Source organism: Triticum dicoccoides, chromosome 7A (assembly GCF_002162155.2).
Source record: "Triticum dicoccoides isolate Atlit2015 ecotype Zavitan chromosome 7A, WEW_v2.0, whole genome shotgun sequence".
In the NCBI taxonomy this organism is placed as follows: Eukaryota; Viridiplantae; Streptophyta; class Magnoliopsida; order Poales; family Poaceae; genus Triticum; species Triticum dicoccoides.
This window is the reverse complement of record NC_041392.1, coordinates 555,025,434-555,048,122: the sequence shown is the minus strand read 5'-3', so window position 1 is coordinate 555,048,122 and position 22,689 is coordinate 555,025,434. Positions and strand designations below refer to the sequence as shown.

General features: G+C 46.3%; 1 protein-coding gene across 2 annotated transcripts; it reads right to left on the bottom strand.

Annotated features, from left to right (window-relative positions):
• Nucleotides 1–10,857: 10,857 nt before the first annotated feature.
• LOC119330159 (probable protein phosphatase 2C 57) lies at nucleotides 10,858–15,434 on the bottom strand. Of its 2 annotated transcripts, XM_037603274.1 has the most exons (5): nucleotides 15,175–15,434; nucleotides 12,940–13,146; nucleotides 12,619–12,677; nucleotides 12,466–12,532; nucleotides 10,858–11,678 (listed from the first exon to the last, which is right to left on the bottom strand). In XM_037603274.1, exons 2-5 carry the CDS (start codon nucleotides 13,086–13,088, stop codon nucleotides 11,111–11,113), a joined length of 843 nt encoding a protein of 280 aa, XP_037459171.1. In that variant the 5' UTR covers nucleotides 13,089–13,146; nucleotides 15,175–15,434; the 3' UTR covers nucleotides 10,858–11,110. The 2 variants fall into 2 exon arrangements, with proteins under 2 accessions (XP_037459171.1, XP_037459170.1); XM_037603273.1 differs by having other exon boundaries at nucleotides 12,466–12,677.
• Nucleotides 15,435–22,689: the final 7,255 nt, after the last annotated feature.

The following is a 22,689-nucleotide window of genomic DNA, read 5'->3' as shown; positions in this document are numbered from 1 at the left end:
TCAGCAAGGTTGGGATACGGATAAGGGGCTGCATAGCGATGACGACGAAGAGCCCCGGCCGCCGAACAGCAGTGGACAAAAGGGTTTTCCCCCACAAGTGCGGACAGTGAACATGATATACGCAACTCACATCCCCAAGAGGGAGCGGAAGCGTGCGTTAAGGGACGTATACACGGTAGAGCTAGTCGCCCCAAAGTTCAACCCATGGTCCTCCTGCCCGATCACCTTTGATCAAAGGGACCGTCCCACTAGCACCCGTCATGGCGGATTCGCCCATTGGTTCTAGACCCAATTATTGACGGATTTCATCTCACTAGAGTCCTTATGGACGGCAGCAGCCTGAACCTGCTTTACCAGGATATAGTGCGGAAAATGGGCATAGATCCCTTGAGGGTTAAGCCCACCAAAACAACCTTTAAAGGCGTAATACCAGGTGTAGAGGCCAACTGTACAGGCTCAGTCACACTTGAAGTGGTCTTCGGATCTCCGGATAATTTCCGAAGCGAGGAGTTAATCTTCGACATAGTCCCATTCCGCAGTGGCTATCACGCACTGCTCGGGCGAACCGCATTCGCCAAGTTCAACGCGGTACCGCACTACGCATACCTTAAGCTCAAGATGGCAGGCCCTCGAGGAGTAATTACGGTCAATGGAAACACCAAACGCTCTCTCCGAACGGAGGAGCACACGGCGGCCCTTGCAGCGGAAGTACAAAGCAGCCCCTCTAGGCAGTTCTCCAGTCCGGCCATTAAACGTCCGGACACTATCAAGCGCGCCCGGAGTAACCTACAACAAGACCGCCTGGCACATTCCGAGCAGGTGTAGCAATGCGGCCCCAACCCCAGCCCTCGCAAAAAAGCGACACCAGTGCTTCGCGCACATAACTACGCTCTAGAAATACCATGGGTACAGGGGGAGGGTCACCATCACGGCACGCCCGAAACACGGCTTAAACCGCACCAGGGGCTGCCTTTTTTTAATTTTCTCTTACTTTTAGGACTCCATTCTTCGAAAGGCCTGTTCGGCAGTTCAATTGTCGCACAAAGGATGTAAGAACCAGGGAAGCAGACAAGCCATGCCGCATTACGGAACTCCCAGGTGGTCCCTATCATGAGCAGTATACCTGTTTCGCATACCATTCCGCAGCCTGCCCCTGGAACGGACATGTTAAATAGTCCAACCTTTTGCTTATCGCATTATTTGTATCGTTCGGTTTTGATCGCAGCCCTTTTTAATAAACAATGCATAGATTCTGTCTATTTTTGCATTACCTTTTTTCACAAATATATGTTTCTTAACGACATGTTGCACCCGTACACTTCGGTACGGCCAAAATACGCCAGGGGCTTTAGTATCCCTTAATATGGTGTGAGAAGTCCGAACACTTTAACAAGTGTGGCACCCCGAACTTATAGCATTATATGCATCGGCTCCGAATCATGTCTTGGGTCAATAGTTGGGTTTGCCCGGCTCCTATGTTTTGGTGCCTTACGTTCCGCTATATCGGCTAAGGTAGCACTAGGAGAACTACTGCGATTGTGCCCCAGTTGAGCTGGGTCGAGCACCTCAGTAGAGAAAGCTAAAACTGATTGTCATGATGAAGCGAGAGCTGGTCGCTGTTCGAGAGGTTTTTTGAGTCCCTAAAGACTTATGCCGCTTAGAGCGAGAGACGGCACTGTCCGGCCAAGGCATAGATAGCGCCCCGAACTCGGTCTTCCGAATACCAGGGGCTTCGCCAAAATTTAAAATTATAGAATTCTATGGCTAAGTGAGAGTGTTCACGCATTATAGTCTGATTGCCTTGTTCGTTGTGCTGAGCGCCTCCCTCGAAGGACCCAAACATGGGAAAAAGAGCGCTCAGGTTTATCCCCGAACACCCCAGCACTAGCGGCACGGGGGCAGAAGCCAGCGACTCGCCATCTCTCAGAATTGATAAACAGCCGCACAGAAGGTAATATTTTAAATTCCAACAGCATTGCTTAGCGCATATGAACAAGTTTTCAGCGCACATGACAAAACGAGCGAGTTTTACTCAAAATTTACATCCCTGGAACATTCATCCGCCATAAGGCAGGCACCCTTCAGAACATCCTTATAATAATTCTCGGGCTTGCGATGCTCTTTCCCCGGCGGTGGCCCATCCTTCACAAGCTTCTCAGCATCCAGCTTGCCCCAGTGCACCTTAGCACGGGCAAGGGCTCTACGGGCACCTTCAATGCAGACGGAGCGCTTGATGAGTTCGAGCCTTGGACAGGCCCCCACCAGCCGCCGCACCAGCCCGAAATAGCTCCCAGGTAGAGCCTCTCCAGGCCACAGCCGAACTATGAGGCCCTTCATGGCCTGTTCGGCCGCCTTATGGAGCTCGACCAGTTGCTTCAGTTGGTCGCTCAGGGGCACGGGGTGTCGGGCCTCAGCATACTGAGACCAGAACACCTTCTCTGTCGAGCTGCCTTCCTCGGCTCGATAGAATGCGGCGGCATTGGACACGCTACGGGGAAGATCTGCGAAGGCTCCTGGAGAACTCCGGATTCGGGTAAGTAACAAGTAACTCACGTTTACATCTTTACTTTGCATAAAGAATGCCTTACCCGTCGCTATTTTCTTCACCGCATCCAACTCCTGGAGGGTCTTCTCAGATTCGGCCTTGGCAGACTTGGCATCTTTAATAGCCACCGCGAGCTCGGACGCTCGCGTCTTTGAGTCAAGCTCCAAACTATCATGTTTTTTCATGAGAGCTTGGAACTCTTGCCGCACCTTGCCAACCTGGGCCTCGTACTTCTCCCGCTCGGTGCGCTCCATGGCCGCCCTCTTCTCGGCCTCGACCAGCGCTTGCTTAAGGGTCGCCACCTCAGACGTGGCCCCTACAATAGCCACGATAATCCTGTCATTTTTTGCAATCGCACCTTTTTTATATATATTTAAACAAGGTATTTCTTACCTTCCTTCTCCTCGAGCTGCTTCTTGGCACGCCCGAGCTCTTGCTCGGACTGCTCGAGGTTCTGCTTTAGCATGTCCACTTCCGCAGTCAATATGGCGGACGCCAGCAGAGAAGCCTGCATACGCATATTGACTCCTTTTTGTTAGACTCCTGTGAATTTTATTTGATCCTCTATTCGGCTTTTCTTCCCGAACGCCAAACAGAGCATCAGGGGCTACTTTCTATGCGGTAATATTATTTACACATTCTTTACTTACCTCAAAGCCTGTTAAAAGGCTAGTACAAGCTTCAGTCAGTCCGCTCTTGGCGGACTGAACCTTCTGGACCACCGCACTCATAATGGTGTGGTGCTCCTCGTCGATGGAGGCGCCTTTGAGCACCTCCAACAGATTGTCCGGCACCTCCGGTTGGACGGGGGTCACCGGCACGGTGCGCTTGCTCCTCTTGGAAGGAGGTCCCCCGCCGGACTCTGGAACCTTTGAAGGTTCCGGAGCAGTGTCCGGCCTAGAGCCGGACTTGGAGCCCTGGGGGGTTTTATCCCATTTACTCCTGGAGTCCGGGAGGTCGCCTTGCGGCGCCTCCAGGACCACCTCCTCCCGGCTTGGAACCTGTTGAGACAACACTTCGGCGTCGTCCGTAGGGCGGGGTGAGGAAGCCGTTGGAAGCGAATTCACATCCAACGAGTCTAGTGAACCGCTCGACGATGCGTCGAGCCGGTCTTTGTGTGGGCTGCATAATCATATTCGACATAAGGGAAAGTTGTGCAATAAAGGAATACTATGAATTACTCTGGTATCCGTATACTTACGATTTCGCCAGGGGCTTGGCCCTGAGCGGCTACTCTTCTCCGCCGTCGTCGGCAACGGTGGAGTAGTCTGGGGGAAGGGTTCTCCCCTTCTTAGACCCTTCGGCCTCCCCAGTGAGGGCGGCCTTCCTTTTCTTCTCTCCTCCCGCTAGGGGGGAAGAGGTCTCTTCTTCCTCCTCCTCGTCTTCACGGGAGGAATGCGCCTTGGAGTCGTCGGATGATGAACCCGACACCTCCTGGCGCCGGGCACTCTTTCGAGTCCCCATGGCCTTCTTCGTGGCCTTCTTCTCCGGCACCACATGGGGTGCCGGAACCAGCAGCTTCGCCAAGCGGGCATCGGCTGGGTCTTCGGGCAAAGGAGCCGGACAGTCGATATGTCCGGACTTCGCCTGCCAAACCTGTCAAAGGTAAGGGAGCTTAGATCCCGCATAGAGTTAAACTATGAAAAACTAATACCCTGTAAAAGGTACAAACAACTTACCGCGCTAGCGTGACATTGCGCGCTGAATCCGCGATCCTCGGTAGCGGATGCGAGAGCCTCGGCGCCCTTGAAAAGCACCTTCCAGGCATCTTCGTACGTCATGTCGAAGAGCCTGCTCAGAGTTCGGTGCTGCGCCGGGTTGAACTCCCACAGATTGAAGGTCCGTTGTTGACACAGGAGGATCAGGCGGATGAGCATAACCTGAACTACGTTGACAAGCTTGAGCTGCTTATCCACCAGGGTTTGGATGCATGTTTGCAGTCCAGTCACCTCTCCTTTGCTGCCCCATGACAAGCCCATCTCTTTCCAGGACATGAGCTGCGTTGGGGGTCCGGACCGGAACTTGGGGGATGCGACCCACTCAGGGTCGCGTGACTCGGTGATGTAAAACTACCCCGATTGCCACCCCTTCAGGGTCTCCACATAGGAGCACTCGAGCCATAAGACGTTGGGCATCTTGCCCACCATGGCGCCTCCGCACTCCGCCTGGTTGCCGCGCACCACCTTCGGCTTGACATTGAAAGTCTTGAGCCATAGGCCGAAATGGGGGCGGATATAGAGGAAAGCCTCGCACACGACGATAAACACCGAGATGTTGAGGATGAAGTTCGGGGCCAGATCATGGAAATCCAGGCCGTAGTAGAACATGAGTCCTCGGACGAACGGGTGGATAGGAAAGCCCAGTCCGTGGAGGAAGTGGGGAAGGAACACTACCCTCTCATGGGGCCTTGGGGTGGGGAGGAACTGCCCCTCTTCGGGAAGCCGGTGCGCGATGTCGTTAGACAAGTATCCGGCCTTCCTCAGTTTTTTGACGTGCCCCTCCGTGACGGAGGAGACCATCCACTTGCCTCCCGCTCCGGACATGGCTGGAGAAGGTTGAGGTGGGGAGTGCGGACTTGGGCACTGGAGCTCGAGTGCGCGAGAATGGATAGGCAGAGGAGGAAGAAGGCGTAGGTGAAAAGGTGGATCCTTATCCCCTTATATGGGTGGACGCAACTACGTGTCCCCACCAGCCTGGTAAAACTCGCTTATCTCCAAGCGCCGTAATCAATGGCGCGGTTGGGTTACCCACGCCCGTATTGATGAGAACCGGAATAAGGGGACACGATCTCTGCTTTAACAAGACGTGCCAAGGAAACCGCCTCGCATGACGCGCTGGGGTGGGATAATAAAACGATTTGGATAAAGGCTTGGCCGTGGTGTGTCACACTACGGAATACGTCAGCAGATTAGATTTGTGTAAATATTATTCTCTCTATGGCAATATGTGGAAACTTATTTTGCAGAGCCGGACACTATCTTTGTGTTCAACATCTTCTATGAAGTACTTGGAGGAGGAACCCGCCTTGCAATGCCGAAGACAATCTGCGCGCCGGACTCGTCGTCATTGAAGCCTGGTTCAGGGGCTACTGAGGGAGTCCTGGATTAGGGGGTGTCCGGATAGCCGGACTATACCTTCGGCCGGACTCCTGGACTGTGAAGATACAAGATTGAAGACTTCGTCCCGTGTCCGGAAGGGACTTTCCTTGGCGTGGAGGGCAAGCTTGGCGATACGGATATGTAGATCTCCTACCATTGTAACCGACTTTGTGTAACCCTAACCCTCTCCGGTGTCTATATAAACCGGAGGGTTTTAGTCCGTAGGACAACATACAGAACAACAATCATACCATAGGCTAGCTTCTAGGGTTTAGCCTCTCCGATCTCGTGGTAGATCTACTCTTGTACTACCCATATCATCAATATTAATCAAGCAGGACGTAGGGTTTTACCTCCATCAAGAGGGCCCGAACCTGGGTAAAACTTCGTGTCCCTTGCCTCCTGTTACCATCCGTCCTAGACGCATAGTTTGGGACACCCTACCCGAGATCCGCCGGTTTTGACACCAACAATATGCCTTAACAGTATTTATATTGAATGGTGGAGCTGTTAGTTGGTGCAGTTCCAAGCAGAGCGTCGTGGCGGAATCTACGTGTGAAGCGGAGTACATAGCTGCTTCAGAAGCAGAAAATAAGGAGTCTGGATGAAGGAGTTTATATCCGATCTAGGTGTAATACCTAGTGCTTCTGGTCCAATGAAAATCTTTTGTGACAATACTGAAGCCATTGCCTTAGCTAAGGAATCCAGATTTCACAAAAAAACCAAACACATCAAGAGATGCTTCAACTCCATCCGTGATCAAGTCAAGGAGGGAGACATAGAGATTTGCAAAATACATGCAGGTCTGAATGTAGCAGACCCATTGACTAAGCCTCTTCTACGGGCAAAACATGATCAGCACCAAGACTCCATGGGTGTTAGAATCATTACAATGTAATCTAGATTATTGACTCTAGTGCAAGTGGGAGACTCAAGGAAATATGCCCTAGAGGCAATAATAAATTTGTTATTTTGTATTTCCTTATTCATGATAAATATTTATTATTCATGCTAGAATTGTATTGATCGTAAACCTTAATACATGTGTGAATACATAGACAAACACTATGTCCCTAGTGAGCCTCTACTTGACTAGCTCGTTGATCAAGGATGGTTAAGGTTTCCTAACCATGGACATGAGTTGTCATTTGATAACGGGATCACATCATTAGGAGAATGATGTGAAGTACAAGACCCATCCGTTAGCTTAGCATAATGATCGTTCAGTTGTATTGCTATTGCTTTCTTCATGTCAAATCAAGCTTCAAAATATCGGATATCGGGTTCATATCGGTTTGGCTTCGACATATCGGATGTCGGATATCGGGTGATATATCAAACGATATGTAGATATATCGGACCAAACATGTCAAGTTTTTATTTATTTATTATTGTTCAAAACGTTTAATTTTAGTAAAAAGAATGTATGATGTCAATGCTTTAACATAACACTTTTAGATTTCTAGTTTATTAACTTGTTGATTAAGAACCTATTAAGGAAAGATTCACAAAATCGTTACTCTATGATTAAAAACAATATGAGGTGTATGCATTTGAACGAAACATTGTGCATGACTTTGATAATATATGATGAAGTTGTAAATGCATAATTTATTTCACTGCTTTCTAATAAAGAATTGTTTGCATCTACCTATCGTTCTATATCGATGGACATATCGGGCTAGATATCGGTCATATCGGTCGATACTTCGGACCATATCGGATGATATGTTGGAAAATGATATTTACCAAATGATATGTTATGTCTATATCGGTAGGGCCCCGAAAGTGATATGTCGGCCTATATATCGGTTGTATCGGCCTAGATTTAAAAGCTTGTGTCAAATACATATTCCTTCAACTATGAGATTATGCAACTCCCGGATACCGGAGGAATGCCTTGTGTGCTATCAAATGTCACAACATAACTGGGTGATTATAAAGATGCTCCATAGACTACAGGTATCTCCGAAAGTGTTTGTTGAGTTGGCGTAGATCGAGATTAGGATTTGTCACTCCGAGTATCGGAGAGGTATCTTTGGGCCTTCTCGGTAATACACATCATAATCTTGCAAGCAAACGACTAAGGAGTTGGTCATGAGGTGATGTATTACGGAACGAGTAAAGAGACTTGCCGGTAACGAGATTGAACTAGGTATGAAGATATCGACGATCGAATCTCGGGCAAGTAACATACCGATAGACAAAGGGAATAACATATGTTGTCATAACGGTGTGACCGATAAAGTTCTTCGTAGAATATGTAGGAGACAATATGAGCATCCAGGTTCCGCTATTGGTTATTGACCGGGGAGGTGTCTCAGTCATGTCTACATAGTTCTCAAACCCATAGGGTCCGCACGCTTAACGTTCGATGACGATATTTGTATTATATGAGTTATGTGATTTGGTGACCGAATGTTGCTCGGAGTTCCGGATGAGATCACGGACATGACGAGGAGTCTCGAAATGGTCGAGAGGTAAAGATTTATATATAGGATGATAGTATTTGGACACAAGAAGTGTTTCGGAGTGTATCGGGTATTTATGGGAGTACCGGAGGGGTTACCGGAACCCCCGGGGAAATATATGGGCCATATGGGTCATGGGAGGGGAGCACACCATCCCACAAGAGGTGGCGCGCCCCCTTATGGCAGGAGGCCGAATTGGAGAAGGAGAAGAGGGGTTTCGACCCCCCCCCCCCCTTCCTTCTCTTCTTCCCTCTTCCTTTTTTCCTTCCGACAATTATGGTAGGGGGGAGGCCAAATTAGGGAGGACCCCAAGTAGGATTCCGCCTACTTGGGGCGCACCCTGGATCCTCCCCTCCCCCTCCCACCTACCATCAATTGTTAGCCGTGTGCAGCGCCCCTCTCCACAGTTTACACCCCGGTCATATTTTCACGGTGCTTAGGCGAAGCCCTGCGAGAATCACTTCACCATCTCCGTCACCACGCCTTCGTGCTGATGGAACTCATCTACTTCCTCGGCGTATTGCTGGATCAAGAAGACGAGGGACATCACCGAGCTGAACGTGTGTAGAACTCGGAGGTGTCGTACATTCCGTATTTGATCGGTCGGAGCTAGAAGAAGTTCGACTACATCAACCGCGCTGTCAAACGCTTCTGCTTTCGGTCTACGAGGGTACGTAGACATACTCTCCCCCTCGTTGCTATGCATCTCCATGGATAGATCATTGCGTGTGCGTAGAATTTTTTTTTGTTTTCCATGCAACGTTTCCCAACAAAGTTAACTTCATACCAATTGTTCTTGTCAATATGAGTGTACTTTAATGCGAAAAAAGAGACTCGTTACAGCACTGAAAAGAGCACAATTTCTTCAACAACAACTACTTCAAAATACAAGTTGTGCAAAAAATGCACTATGATGGGACCCTACTGCTGGGCAGTGTGGCGGTAGGTTACCCAGCCTACCGCCAGGGTCTAAGGAGGTACGGGGCCTCACCCCATAGCCATGGGTTCTGTGACCAGAAGTGGCAGTGGATCTGCGGTAGGGTTGCACACCCTACCACCAGGGCTGCTGGCGCTAGGTCTGTACACCCTACCGCCGTTGGCTCCGGCCGTAGGATGTCTGCCAGGTCAGCTCCTCACCGTTTGTGTGACGGCGGCTGCCGTTCCCCTACCGCCAAAGGTCCTGGCGGTAGGCTATGCAAACCTACCGCCATAGAGTGCGGCAGTAGCAGAAAGGTAAAATGTCGAAATAATTTTGAATCGGGGCCAGATCCGGCTAAACTCGACAAAAAGGGTCAAAACACGAAATTTTGCCGCCTCAAGAACAAACAATCGGCGATTACTTTCGCAGTTGAACTACGTGGCCGGGTCATTTTGTCCTTGACTTCAGCATGTATGCTTGGGCCCTGCGGCTTTGTTGGCTTTGGCGTGAGTGGAAGGAGTCGCGGCGGGCGTGGGTGGGATACGGAAACCCTTGTGACTCCACTGACAGAGACCTCTTCTATGCCGCGACGACTATCATCGTGGGGGATGGTCGGATGGCCTGGTTTTCGTATTCCACATGGCTCGACGGAAAGAGGCCCAAAGATCTCGCACCTTTCGTCTTCGAGATCTCTGCCAACAAGAACAAATCTGTGTAGGAGGCCTTGCTTGAAAACAATTGGATCGGGTGGATCAACCTTCTGGGAGGCCTCTCGGTGGAGCACATTGAGCAGTTTTGCGACCTCTTTGAGAAGATTCAAGGGGTGCACTTACATGACAACGTGGTCGACGACATTAGATGGAACCTCACCGCCAACGAGCTCTACTCCGCGTCCTCGGCTTACAAGGCCTAGTTCGAGGGCTCTGTCATCTCACCCATGCCCAAGATGGTGTGGAATAGTTGGGCACCGCCTAAGTGCAAATTCTTCGCCTGGCTCGTCATCAAGGATAGGGTCTGGACCGCCGATCGACTGTAGCGGAGAGGTTGGCCAAACAGCAGGTTATGCCAGCTTTGCAAGAGAGAGCCGGAGACCGCGGCACCTCCTCTTCAAGTGTAGGTTCTCCACTCGAATTTGGAATGCGGTCAAATGTTGGGTGGACGCGCCGGAGTTGGATGTAGCGACATGGGCCGGAATAACCTCGGTCAGAGAGTGGTGGACTTCGGTGGTTCTCACTCATGGTTATAGATAGAAAACGACGTCTTCTCTTATCATGTTTGTTTCGTGGAAGGTCTGGAAAGAGATAAACGCAGGAGTTTTTCAACACACATGTAGGTTGCCAAGTGTGGTGGTCGGAGGCATTAAGGCTGAAGCGAAGAACTGGATCATCGCCGGGGCTAGGCACTTGGGTTCTTTGATGCTGCAAAAGTAGGCTTAATTTTCATTTGTGGAGGAGTAATGACCCTCGTAAGACCTCTGATACTCCCCTTCTTTCTAATTTTTAATGAGATGAGGCAAAGCTTTTGCCTCCGTTTGAAAAAAAAAACTACGCGACAGGAGATGACTCTACCCAGCCCTCCCCAAACATTTTGGTACATATATCGCAAACTCATGACAATGAAAGCAACCGCTCCGCCCACCTCTCTCGGTTCAGACTTTTGATGAGTGCATGAATTCAATAGCGGCACAGATCCTTCAAAATGTCAATACATAACATACTGCTCCCTCCGTCCATAAGAACATCTACATGAATCAGCATTCCAAACCTGGTAGCCTGCCTCGAGTCCAGTTGTACTGTGAAATTTTCACAAAACACAGGTATCACAAAAAAAAACACTGAAAAATCCACCGAAATCTCTGTTAACCTTTCAAACTTGTGAAGTCTAGAGCAGGGTCCAAAAAAGTAAACAAGTACCTCCAGGTGCAGATAAAATTAGCCGCATAATATGTTACAGTGATGCATTACTCAACAACAACAATCTCAGACTATGAGATGGGGCATACTAAACCTAAATTCCAAGGTAGGCTATGGAAAAATGGGATCACTACAGCGTTGCCAGGGCTCCCAAGCCATGCATGTCAGTCCGCCAAGCTATCCAGGAAGCCCTGCAGCTCCCTCAAGCCTTCTGCAGATATACTTCTCTGTACGCGAGGCCTGGGAGCTGTCAAGACAGGAGGCGCTATGGAGTTGAAGCAGACGACAACTACGGAAAGGTTGTCGCCGCTCTTCCTCTTGATGGCCTCATCGACTAGCTCTTTACAGCAGGCGATAGGGTCGTTGTGCTCTTGGAGCCTCCGGCGTGCAAAGTCTACCGCATTTTGGCTGCGGAATACATCCCAGATCCCGTCGCAGCCGATGATCAGGAATTCGTCCTCCTCGGTGAGATTTCGCATCATCACCTCTGGCTCGGCACTAAGAGGCCCAAGACCATCACATGCTTTCATTCCTTCCATGTGCCAGTCCCCGATTGCTCTAGCAACATTCAGCAGTCCATTCAGGTATCCATCGTAAACATAACCACCTGAGGCTTCAATGCGCATCTTCTCTCTGTTGCAAGATGGCTTATGGTCCCTGGACATCTCAATCGCCTTTCCACGGCAACATACAACTGCTCTACAATCACCAGCATTTGCCACCAGAAGTGACCTGTCAATCATGCAGAGATAATGCTGTCAAAACTATAGATAGATGGGAAGAAAGAACAGTTGAAACCAAAGAAAGGAAAATCATGCTGGTAGTAACATTGTTAAACAAAAGAGTAGGCATATAAGGGATGCACTGAGTTGTTCAGAAAACATAATAGACATGTATACTACTCCCTCCTTTCCTAAATATAAGTCTTTTTAGAGATTCCAATATGAACTACATACGGATGTATATAGACATATTTTAGAATGTAGATTCACTCATTTTACTCCGTATGTAGTCTGCATTGGAATCTCTAAAAAGACTTATATTTAGGAACGGAGGGAGTACTCACTAAAGGATCAAAGCACATGTATGAAAACCTGCAAAAGCACTTCAAAGGCATGACAAGAACAGAAAAACTTTCAATTTCAAAGAACGAGAAACTGATATCAGTGGAAAATGATGTTCAAATACTTGCAGAGAAAACCTTGCTCACATATATAATGATATAAGTATCACTTACTAAGGAAGAAAGGCATATGTTATTATGCATAAACCTTCGGTGGACTTTAAAGCTATGGAAGGAACATGAGCTTTCGTTGCCAAAGAAAAAACTAAAATATGTGGAGAAATGGAGCTTAGGGTGCATATGTAGAAAAAATTATTTACACAGATAACTAAACAGGAACATAAGGCCATAATGAAGAATAAGTAGTTACTACAGAACTTCATATCTAGTATCTAAGCAGTAATGCTACAGAATGACTTACTACAAGGCTTATAGTTGCACAAGTTAGGGCAATACCTCCCAATGATGAGTGCAGCAAGCGCAGTCGTGCCAGATGCAAGAGAGGAGTTCACAGAGCAAGCATCTGCAAAAGCAGCATCAGTCTGTAAGAATGCTGAGGAGACAGCTTTCTCTATCTCCCCTGGAAAACCATCACCCTCAACGATGAACCTTGGCAAATTGCTGCACACAAAGTCCGCAGCGTGCTTTCCACCATGCCCATCAAAAACCTAAAACATTAAAATTATGTGAACAGTACATACACAGGAAGTGCCTGTCAGATGTACAAATGTACTCTATCAGTAGAGAGTTCATGATGTCTATCAATCATGAAATGAGTAAAATTTGCTGACAATTATTACAAACATCAACACAGAAAAATCAATCATACTGGCCCTTTTTGTGGCAGTGTGATCAGTTTTTTTGAAAATAGTTCTTTCCAGTATCCAAAACGAGAGAAAATCTGAAAGATATATTAGAATAAAAGCATACCCCATAAAATGAACTGGGCCCTTCTTCACAGTTTTCAGGTCCAAAATCACGCAGGAAGTTGTCACAGCAAATGTAGACATCCTCCATAGCACTCCTTGACCCAATATCGGACCAGCCTCCAGACCGTACAACCGGGATATATTCAACATCTGCGTTTTCAAAACTTCTTTCTGTTTCAGATTTTGTATTGCTCAAAGGGCCCCTTGCCTGTGAATTGAAGCCATGTAAGATAATTAGTTAACCTTACAAAATGACAACATATTGCATGCTATTTTATTATGAAGTGGTGGAAGCATTGAAGCTAATTGTCTATACCATATCATGCAATACTTATAAGAAAGGTATCAAAACGCTTTTTTTCACGGCAAGGTCCTAGCGGCTAGCTAAACTATTGAAAGATATTGCAAAAGCTACTTATTGCATTGTAATATAAAATGGGAAAAATAATAATTATGCATACCACATTGAGTCATACTCCTATAAGACAAGTCTTGATGCAAAAGTCCATAACCAGAAGTCCAAAGCACAATTTTCGTCTCAGTAAGTATTCAATCATAAAGTATGGATATTGGGAGTGTTGGAAAGGAGGATATTGAGATCTTTTGATAGGTTTTTCATACTTTACTATCAGTAGATGCATTTAGGCCATTCAATGAAGTTGATTTTCAAAATTAGCATGGTCTATTGGTAGAAGTATCTATATGGTACAGCACAGCAATCGCTAGCTATAAGCCTATAAGATAAAAAATGGCAGAGCTAGTTGAAGCTATAAGTCATCGCTACTATAGCAGAAGATTTGGCCGTCAGTCCATCACTTAGCGACTAGGGTCCAAAAAAGGTACACTGCAGCTATGGCTCCAGAACCTTGCTGATAAAGTTGATCCCACCGAGCAAAAATACAAACCCCATTCACTGCATCATCAAAATAAGCATAGGAGTAGTGGAAGGACCAATCCCCTTCCCTATCATAGCACCATGTGAAATTAGTGAGACATGATAATATTTTCACTCCTTGTTAAATACAATGTTTTGCTTCCAACAATTCCAAGCAGTAATGTTCCGGTCGCTATAGATTAGTAGAAATATAGATATACTCCCTCCGTCCCAAAATAACTTGAGACACTTATTTTGGGACGGAGGGAGTATCTATTTGTACTGTAATAATGAGAAGGGAAAGCCAAACATGACGCCTACACCACCTTTGTTTTGGCCTCTATCAAGAAATCAATGTTCAATCTGACAGAACTAGGGAGTTTAATTTTTCGATAACCCAAACCAAACTTCAAGTAGAGCAATAAGATGAGAACCAAAACATGGAACAGAGTGATGAGATTAAACAAACCATCATTTTGCAAATTCCTTAAAACGTGCAAAGAGGCTTCAGGAGTTCTTAGACTGCAGTTTGTCAATTACTATTTTGAAAGAAGCACGAGAATACTTTTTCTAGCACTAACTTGTTTGAATAATGTTCGGAGGACATGTGGTCAGAACAGGGCATGGCAAGTACATAATAAGTTAAGAGACTTCCATGACACATAAGTTCCAGATTACCAGATAGCAACTTTTCCAGGAAGATATGTCCTTTGAGATGAATAATGTATCATGTTCACAACGCTACATCGCCCAACATCCCCTAAAAATACCACGGCAGCACATGGGACTAATCTAGTTTGCACAAACATCCTGGAAACTCTGCATATCAATCATCTCACAGAACCCAAAAGAGTCTTTTCAAAAGACCACCTGATCATACTCATCTAAAACGTCTTTCTAGATTACACAAACATTCTGAAAACTCTGCATACCCAGTACTACATCCAGTTGATGCAGTCAATGATTTCATAGGACCCAACGCAGACTTTTCAAAAGACCACCTGAGTAGAAGCAGCAAGCATCCACATTAACCGCACGGATCTAAACACCCCACCTGCAGGTTGCTAGTACTCTAGTACAACAAACATGTACTATGTAATGCCAAGAAAATTCCAGAAAAAATATGCCTCCCCCTCTCTCCCCACCTCCAAGATGCACAGCAGAACTTCCCATTCATAACGGTGCGAACTCTAGCTCCTCGGCGCAAACAGCTCATCTTGACGCCAAGAAATCCCACCGAACAGCAAACATTGATCAGGAATCAGGCGGGGCGCCACGTAAGGCTCCCGCTTTCCGCACAGATCACAGGAGCAACCAAGCTAAGCGTGCCGAGCTTCGAGGTTCTGAGAGGCTGTTACTTACAAAGGATGCGTGCCGTGAGAGCACCGGCTTCCTCGCCGAGGCAGACGACGGGATCGGCGGCTTCCCCCCGCCGCCGAGCCTAAGCTCCTCCATCTTCTCCTCCGCCGCCGCAGCCGCCGCGGGGAGCCTCGTGGCCTCGGATCGAGTCGGAGAGGGCTAGGGTTAGGGTTTGGACTTGGAGCGGCGCCGCTGCCGCCAGCATCAGTAGATCAGTACGGAGTAGTAGTACTGTGGAGTGTGAACAGTGGCCGCTGGCCGTCCCGAGAGAAAAATATCAGTGGAGGAGCAGGGGAGGGGTAGTACGGTAAATTTGGCGATGGTTAAACTGAGACGAGATCGCGGTTAATTTTGCGGGCCACGTGATCCGGTGTGGGGGCTCCCGCTGTTTTCGTGGGTCGGTGCTGCCAGCGCGACCCGAGCGTGACACGTGGGGCGAAGACAGTTTTGTTTTGGGAGTTGGGACTTTGACCAAGAAGTGTGGAGTGTGAAGTGTGAAGAACAAAAACAAAATTAGGAGAAACTTTCAATCTATATTTTTTAATTATGACAGTACAAAGAATAACACAGGTAATAAAAATTAAAATCATGTCCGTGGAAGAGATATTTGTATGTAGCAGAATTACTACATCGCTGCTATGCACACAATGATGTGCAACCGATCTGTGCACGACAGCACAAATCAGGTCGTCCATGCATACTGTCTAGTGCATATCAGCTGTTGGATTGCCCATCATGTCGTTGTTGTGCATGCATTCATCGTCCAAAGAGCATTTTCAAAATTACTAAGCCCTTGCCGTCTCTCAAAATCATACCAGAACCCGTTGAACCATCCGATTGACAAAATGACCCATCAACAGACAATGCCGCCCAACCCGACGGTGGGTGCGGCCAAAGCTGCGGTGGCAACTTATAACGAGGCACCGGTTGCTGCTGCTCCCCATACATAGGTGACTTCCCCTCGATTATATCCTTGACAAAGCATTGTTGGACTTGTAGTAGCGAATTGACATAGCTACTCAAGAACAGGTTGGACAACTTTGTTGGAGGGATTGGTTTGCCATGAGAAATCTAGTGCCCAGTTCGCCATAGGAGAAGCAGGAGCATGTCCCACGTCCTCTCAGGCAAGTCGGCAAGAAGGTGCAGTGACCATTCATGGCCCGTCCACTAAGGGCATCTCCAACAGTTTGTATGTTAGATTGTTGGTAAAATATATCATGTCATCAATCAACATCTTAACACACAATAACCCCAATAGGTTGTATCTGGTTTGCCCAATATGATGTGAGATAATAAATAAGGTGCTTTCTAATTCTACATTGAAGCTTGTGCAAGAGGTGCTGGTTCATGTACATACAACCTTACTCTTTTTCCTTATTTATTGTATGACATATCATTAAAAATCCTATGTGACAAATTATACCAACAACTATATTACAACCATTGGAGATGCCCTAAACATCAAACCTATTTGGAAGGGGCCATTCTTAGGAAGAGGATTTAGGGCACACAAGTGCGGGGGCACGCACTTTGTGGGTCGTTGATCTACTTGAACATTCACGACATTGATTATGTATATGCGCAATTTTAGTCTCATTTATGTATGTAATTCATTCATATATCAACCCGATATACATGTCGGTGTGGGGTCTGATACCTGTTCGTGTGAGCCTTAAAAAGAGAAAGCGGGGAGATGGAACAAATATAGAACGGAAAAACGTTCATTCATTAAGCCATTGTTTTGTTGTTCTTCTCAGTTCTTGTTTCTTAGGGAGCAAGAAGGACGAGGATGAAGGAAGAACTGGAGGCGGGCAAGGCGTAGCAGATCCAGCCCCAACATTTATAGTCCGAAGGCTATGGTGGATAGACTCCTCGATCGCGAGGATTGTTGGTCATACCGACAAACATTTGGGTTCCCCAGATGAACACAGGCGGCGCCTCGTCCCATCTGGCTGGAGGATTTAGTGGAAAAGGCATCATGATTACTCTCGCCAGCGCAAGAGCCGAGGAGGCTCAAGAGCGAAACTGGCGACCCGTGGATCGGAGCACTCTCAAAAACTAAAACAATGGATTTGATTCCTGCCACTGATGTGAAGGTACCCCACATGTCGGAAGGAAAACTAACACAATCCAACAACGATTATGGACAGCTAGAATCGAGTCTAACTCTCCTTGGGTGTTTGAACAACCAGCTCGGAGACTGACTCTCCATTCACTATCGTTTACACTACCTCTGTGACCAATTTGACCAAACGAAAAGACGCACGCCACATTGTTGGAACACGCGGTACGATACGCTAGCGCCAAATAAAATTTTCTACCGTGCACCCAAGATCATGCTGCTGGAAATAGATTACGAGATCGGATTTACCACTAGACGAGCAGTCATCGCAGTGGAAGTAGAGTTGGTGATGCGTGTAGCCGATCTCCTCCTCGCGTCGCCGATGTCCCACGAACAGCGAAGACCCGTTGGTGATCTCCCGCGAACGGCACCTCGCGGTTTCCTTGAACGGTTCGCCCAAGCACCGCAGATGCGATGCCTCTAAGGTATCCACACATGCAGGGAGCAGTGTCGAGTGGCGGACTGCTAGGTCCGATCGCGCGGCATGGGCGTGGGGAATGGCGGTGGCTAACCAGGGTTAGAAAAAAAATCAACCCTAAGTGGTGCGCCCACTCCCCTCTATATAGACCTCCGAGGTGGGCTCAACACTTGAGCCCACTAGGAGTCCACATCCATTTTCTACTCGGATCCAATTCGAATGGGCTGCAGCCCCTTAAGTGTGCTACCCTATAGGTTCCGTACGCATGGACACGACCAAGTCGATAGTTGGTAGCGGCTCCTAGCAGAACATGCCAACTCCCATGTGTGCGTAAAGTCGTTTGACGAACCTCGACAATGTGTCATATGCAACATTTCTTTTGCCTCACGATATCTGTTGTCGAGCTCAAGGAGAGTACTTGTCACCCTTGTGATAGCTCGACCTCTCTTCTCGAAACCGTGATACAGATTCTCGAACTGGATTAACACTTAACCCAAGTCGCATGTCCATGCTTTCCGAATCTGATCACTCAAGAGGGTCTAGAGAATATCTCTCCAAATAGGAGGGGCAAATCCCATCTTGGTCAACCATGTCTCGCGGCATGTCTCACGACTCACCCGAAAGCTACCTTTATAACTACCCAGTTACGAAGCAACGTTTGATAGACCCTAAGTGAGTTGATCCTCATCCCGAGAACATGTGAGGACCTCAGGTTTAGGACATGGCATATACATTGTACTTGAGACTAACGGATGACTATATCCCGCTGTGTCTCAAAGTGGGTCTGTCCGACTAGGTGATCTCCATTCCCGAGTCCATACTATCGGTTTAGCATCTCCATGCACATGACTTGTGAAACATAGCCATCAACCGAGTCGTATACTAGTCAATGATATGTGTCTGCATAACCTTATCAACTGAACTAGGGACCATTAAAACAATCATCATACAATACATAGTTCCACAAACAAGTATCATACTTATTGATACATATTATTGATGATGTTCAAGGACAATACAAAGGACTCATGAATACATATGGAAATATCATCTTCACATGGTTGCCTCTAGGGCATATCTCTAACACACATGTGCCCCACGTGCTGAAGAGGGCCTAACCCTAGCAATATGAGAGACACGTGTCTGGCCCAGGCCCGGGGGCTTCTATCGGTACCGTGACGCTTGGGTTCACGGGACCAATTGCGCATGGGCCATCGTAGCCTCCTAGCCAAGACAAACAGCTGGAAGGGCACTCATCATGAGTAAAAAGTAATAGCGAGTTTTCTCATCATGAGTAAAAAGGGTGGCTATGTCATTCAACTTAGTAAGATGTGCCACAACAGTTTCAGTTTCATAACCATGAAAAGGATCAGATTCAACCAAAGTAATTAACTCTGGGTCGACAGAGAATTCATAATCCTTATCATCAATGAAGATAGGTGAAGTAGCAAACTTAGGGTCACATTTCATTCTAGCATTCAGAGATTTTTCTTTATACTTGCATAATAATTTCTCTAGATCATCTCTATCCCTAGAAGCAAGAATATCTCTAGTTGTCTCCTCATTCATAACATAATCTTTCGGTATCTTAGGAAATTCATATCTAGGAAGGCTAGTTCTAGCAGGTATTTCAGGAGATTCAGTTTCAAGCTCATCATCAGATTCAACAACATCATGTTGTATTATTCTAGCAATTTGTTTATCAAGAAAATCACCAAGTAGCACATCATCATTATCAAGCAAGGTACTAGCATCATCATAAGCATTATCCATAGCAGAAGTGGCTTCATCAGTAACTTGCGACATATCAGAATTAATAGCATGTGGTGTTGTTGCAAGTTTACTTAAAACAGAAGGTGAATCTAAAGCAGAACTGGATGGCAGTTCCTTACCTCCCCTCGTCTTTGAGGGAAATATACCAGTCTTAGCATCCTTCAGATTCTTCATAGTGATAATATAATAATAATCCCAAGTGACTCAACAAATATAGCTATTCTCCCCAGCAACGGCGCCAGAAAAAGGTCTTGATAACCCACAAGTATAGGGGATCGCAACAGTTTTCAAGGGTAGAGTATTCAACCCAAATTTATAGATTTGATACAAGGGGAGCCTGATGTCTACTACACAACCTTCTTCTTGTAGACGTTGTTGGGCCTCCAAGTGCAGAGGTTTGTAGAACAGTAGCAAATTTTCCTCAAGTGGATGACATAAGGTTTATCAATTCGTAGGAGGCATAGGATGAAGATGGTCTCTCTCAAGCAACCCTGCAACCAAATAAAAAAGAGTCTCTTATGTCCCCAACACACCCAATACAATGGTAAATTGTATAGGTGCACTAGTTCGGCGAAGAGATGGTGATACAAGTGGTATATGGATAGTAGATAAAGGTTTTTGTAATCTGAAAATATAAAAACAGCAAGGTAGCAAGTGATAAAAGTGAGCATAAACGGTATTGCAATGATAGGAAACAAGGCCTAGGGTTCATAATTTTGCTAGTGTAAGTTCCCTCAACAATAATAACATAATTGGATCACATAACTATCCCTCAACATGCAACAAAGAGTCACTCCAAAGTCACTAATAGCGGAGAACAAATGAAGAGATTATGGTAGGGTACGAAACCACCTCAAAGTTATTCTTTCCAATCAATCCGTTGGGCTATTCCTATAAGTGTCACAAATAGCCCTAGAGTTCGTACTAGAATAACACCTTAAGACACAATCGACCAAAACCCTAATGTCACCTAGATACTCCAATGTCACCTCAAGTATCCGTGGGTATGATTATACGATATGCATCACACAATCTCAGATTCATCTATTCAACCAACACATAGAACCTCAAAGAGTGCCCCAAAGTTTCTACCGGAGAATCATGACGAAAACGTGTGCCAACCCCTATGCATAGGTTCATGGGCAGAACCTGCAAGTTGATCACCAAAACATACATCAAGTGAATCACGTGGTATCCCATTGTCACCACAGATACGCACGGCAAGACATACATCAAGTGTTCTCAAATCTTTAAAGACTCAATCCGATAAGATAACTTCAAAGGGGAAACTCAATCCATTACAAGAGAGTAGAGGGGGGATAAAACACCATAGGATCCAACTATAATAGCAAAGCTCATGATACATCAAGATCGTATCACCTCAAGAACACGAGAGAGAGAGAGAGAGATCAAAAACATAGCTACTGGTACATACCCTCAGCCCCGAGGGAGAACTACTCCCTCCTCGTCATGGAGAGCACCAGGATGATGAAGATGGCCACTGGAGGGGATTCCCCCTCCGGCAGGGTGCCGGAACGGGTCTAGATTGGCTTTTGGTGGCTACAGAGGCTTCTGGCGGCGGAACTCCTGATCTATTGTGCTCTTTGATGTTTTTAGGGTATATGGAGATATATATGTGGAAGAAGTATGTCAGGGGAGCCACGAGGGGCCCACGTGGGTGGAGGGTGCGCCCCCTACCTCGTGGCCTCCTCGAAGCTTCCCTTATGTGCACTTCAAGTCTTCTGGGCTTCTTTCCTTCCAAAAATGGGTTCCGTGAAGTTTCAGGTCAATTGGACTCCGTTTGGTTTTCCTTTTCTTCGAAACCCTAAAACAAGGTAAAAACAGAAACTGGCACTGGGCTCTGGGCTCTAGGTTAATAGGTTAGTCCCAAAAATGATATAAAAGTGCATAATAAAGCCCATAAACATCCAAAACAGTAGATAATATAGCATGGAGCAATCAAAAATTATAGATACGTTGGAGACGTATCAGCATCCCCAAGCTTAATTCCTGCTCGTCCTCGAGTAGGTAAATGATAAAAATAGAATTTTTGATGTGGAATGCTACTTGGCATAATTTCAATGTAATTCTTCTTGATTGTGGCATGAATATTCAGATTCGAAAGATTCAAGATAAAAGTTCATATTGACATAAAAATAATAATACTGCAAGCATACTAACTAAGCAATCATGTTTTCTCAAAATAACATGGCCAAAGAAAGTTATCCCTACAAAATCATATAGTCTGGCTATGCTCCATCTTCACCACACAAAATATTTAAATCATGCACAACCCCGATGACAAGCCAAGCAATTGTTTCATACTTTTGATGTTCTCAAACTTTTTCAATATTCACGCAATACATGAGCGTGAGCCATGGACATAGCACTATAGGTGGAATAGAATGGTGGTTGTGGAGAAGACAAAAAGGAGAAGATAGTCTCACATCAACTAGGCGTATCAACGGGCTATGGAGATGCCCATTAATGGATATCAATGTGAGTGAGTAGGGATTGCCATGCAACGGATGCACTAGAGCTATAAGTATATGAAAGCTCAACAAAAGAAACTAAGTGGGTGTGCATCCAACTCGCTTGCTCACGAAGACCTAGGGCATTTTGAGGAAGCCCATCATTGGAATATACAAGCCTAGTTCTATAATGAAATATTCCCACTATTATATGAAAGTGACAACATAGGAGACTCTCTATCATGAAGATCATGGTGCACTTTGAAGCACAAGTGTGGTAAAAGGATAGTAGCATTGTCCCTTCTCTCTTTTTCTCTCATTTTTTCTTTTTCTTTCTTTTTTTTATTTGGGAATTTTCTCTTTTTTATGGCCTCTTTTCTTTTTCTTTTTTTATTTTTCGTCTGGAGTCTCATCCCGACTTGTGGGGGAATCATAGTCTCCATCATCCTTTCCTCACTGGGACAATGATCTAATAATGATGATCATCACACTTTTATTTTTCTTACAACTCAACAATTACAACTCGATACTTAGAACAAAATATGACTCTATATGAATGCCTCCGGCGGTGTACCGGGATGTGCAATGACTCAAGAGTGACACGTATGGAAGAATTATGAACGGTGGCTTTGCCACAAATACGATGTCAACTACATGATCATGCAAAGCAATATGACAATGATGAAGTGTGTCATAATAACGGAACGGTGGAAAGTTGCATGGAAATATATCTC

What these genes read in the sequence shown, in the direction of transcription:
- LOC119330159 (XM_037603273.1), bottom strand. Translation starts at nt 15,267, where the DNA reads ATGGAGGAGCTTAGGCTCGGCGGCGGGGGGAAGCCGCCGATCCCGTCG. An exon ending in TCTCACGGCACGCATCCTTT is followed by an intron (nt 13,147 to 15,174) that starts GTAAGTAACAGC and finishes TTCAATTCACAG; the next exon opens with GCAAGGGGCCCTTTGAGCAA. An exon ending in GCTGCACTCATCATTGGGAG is followed by an intron (nt 11,679 to 12,465) that starts GTATTGCCCTAA and finishes CATGATTGACAG; the next exon opens with GTCACTTCTGGTGGCAAATG.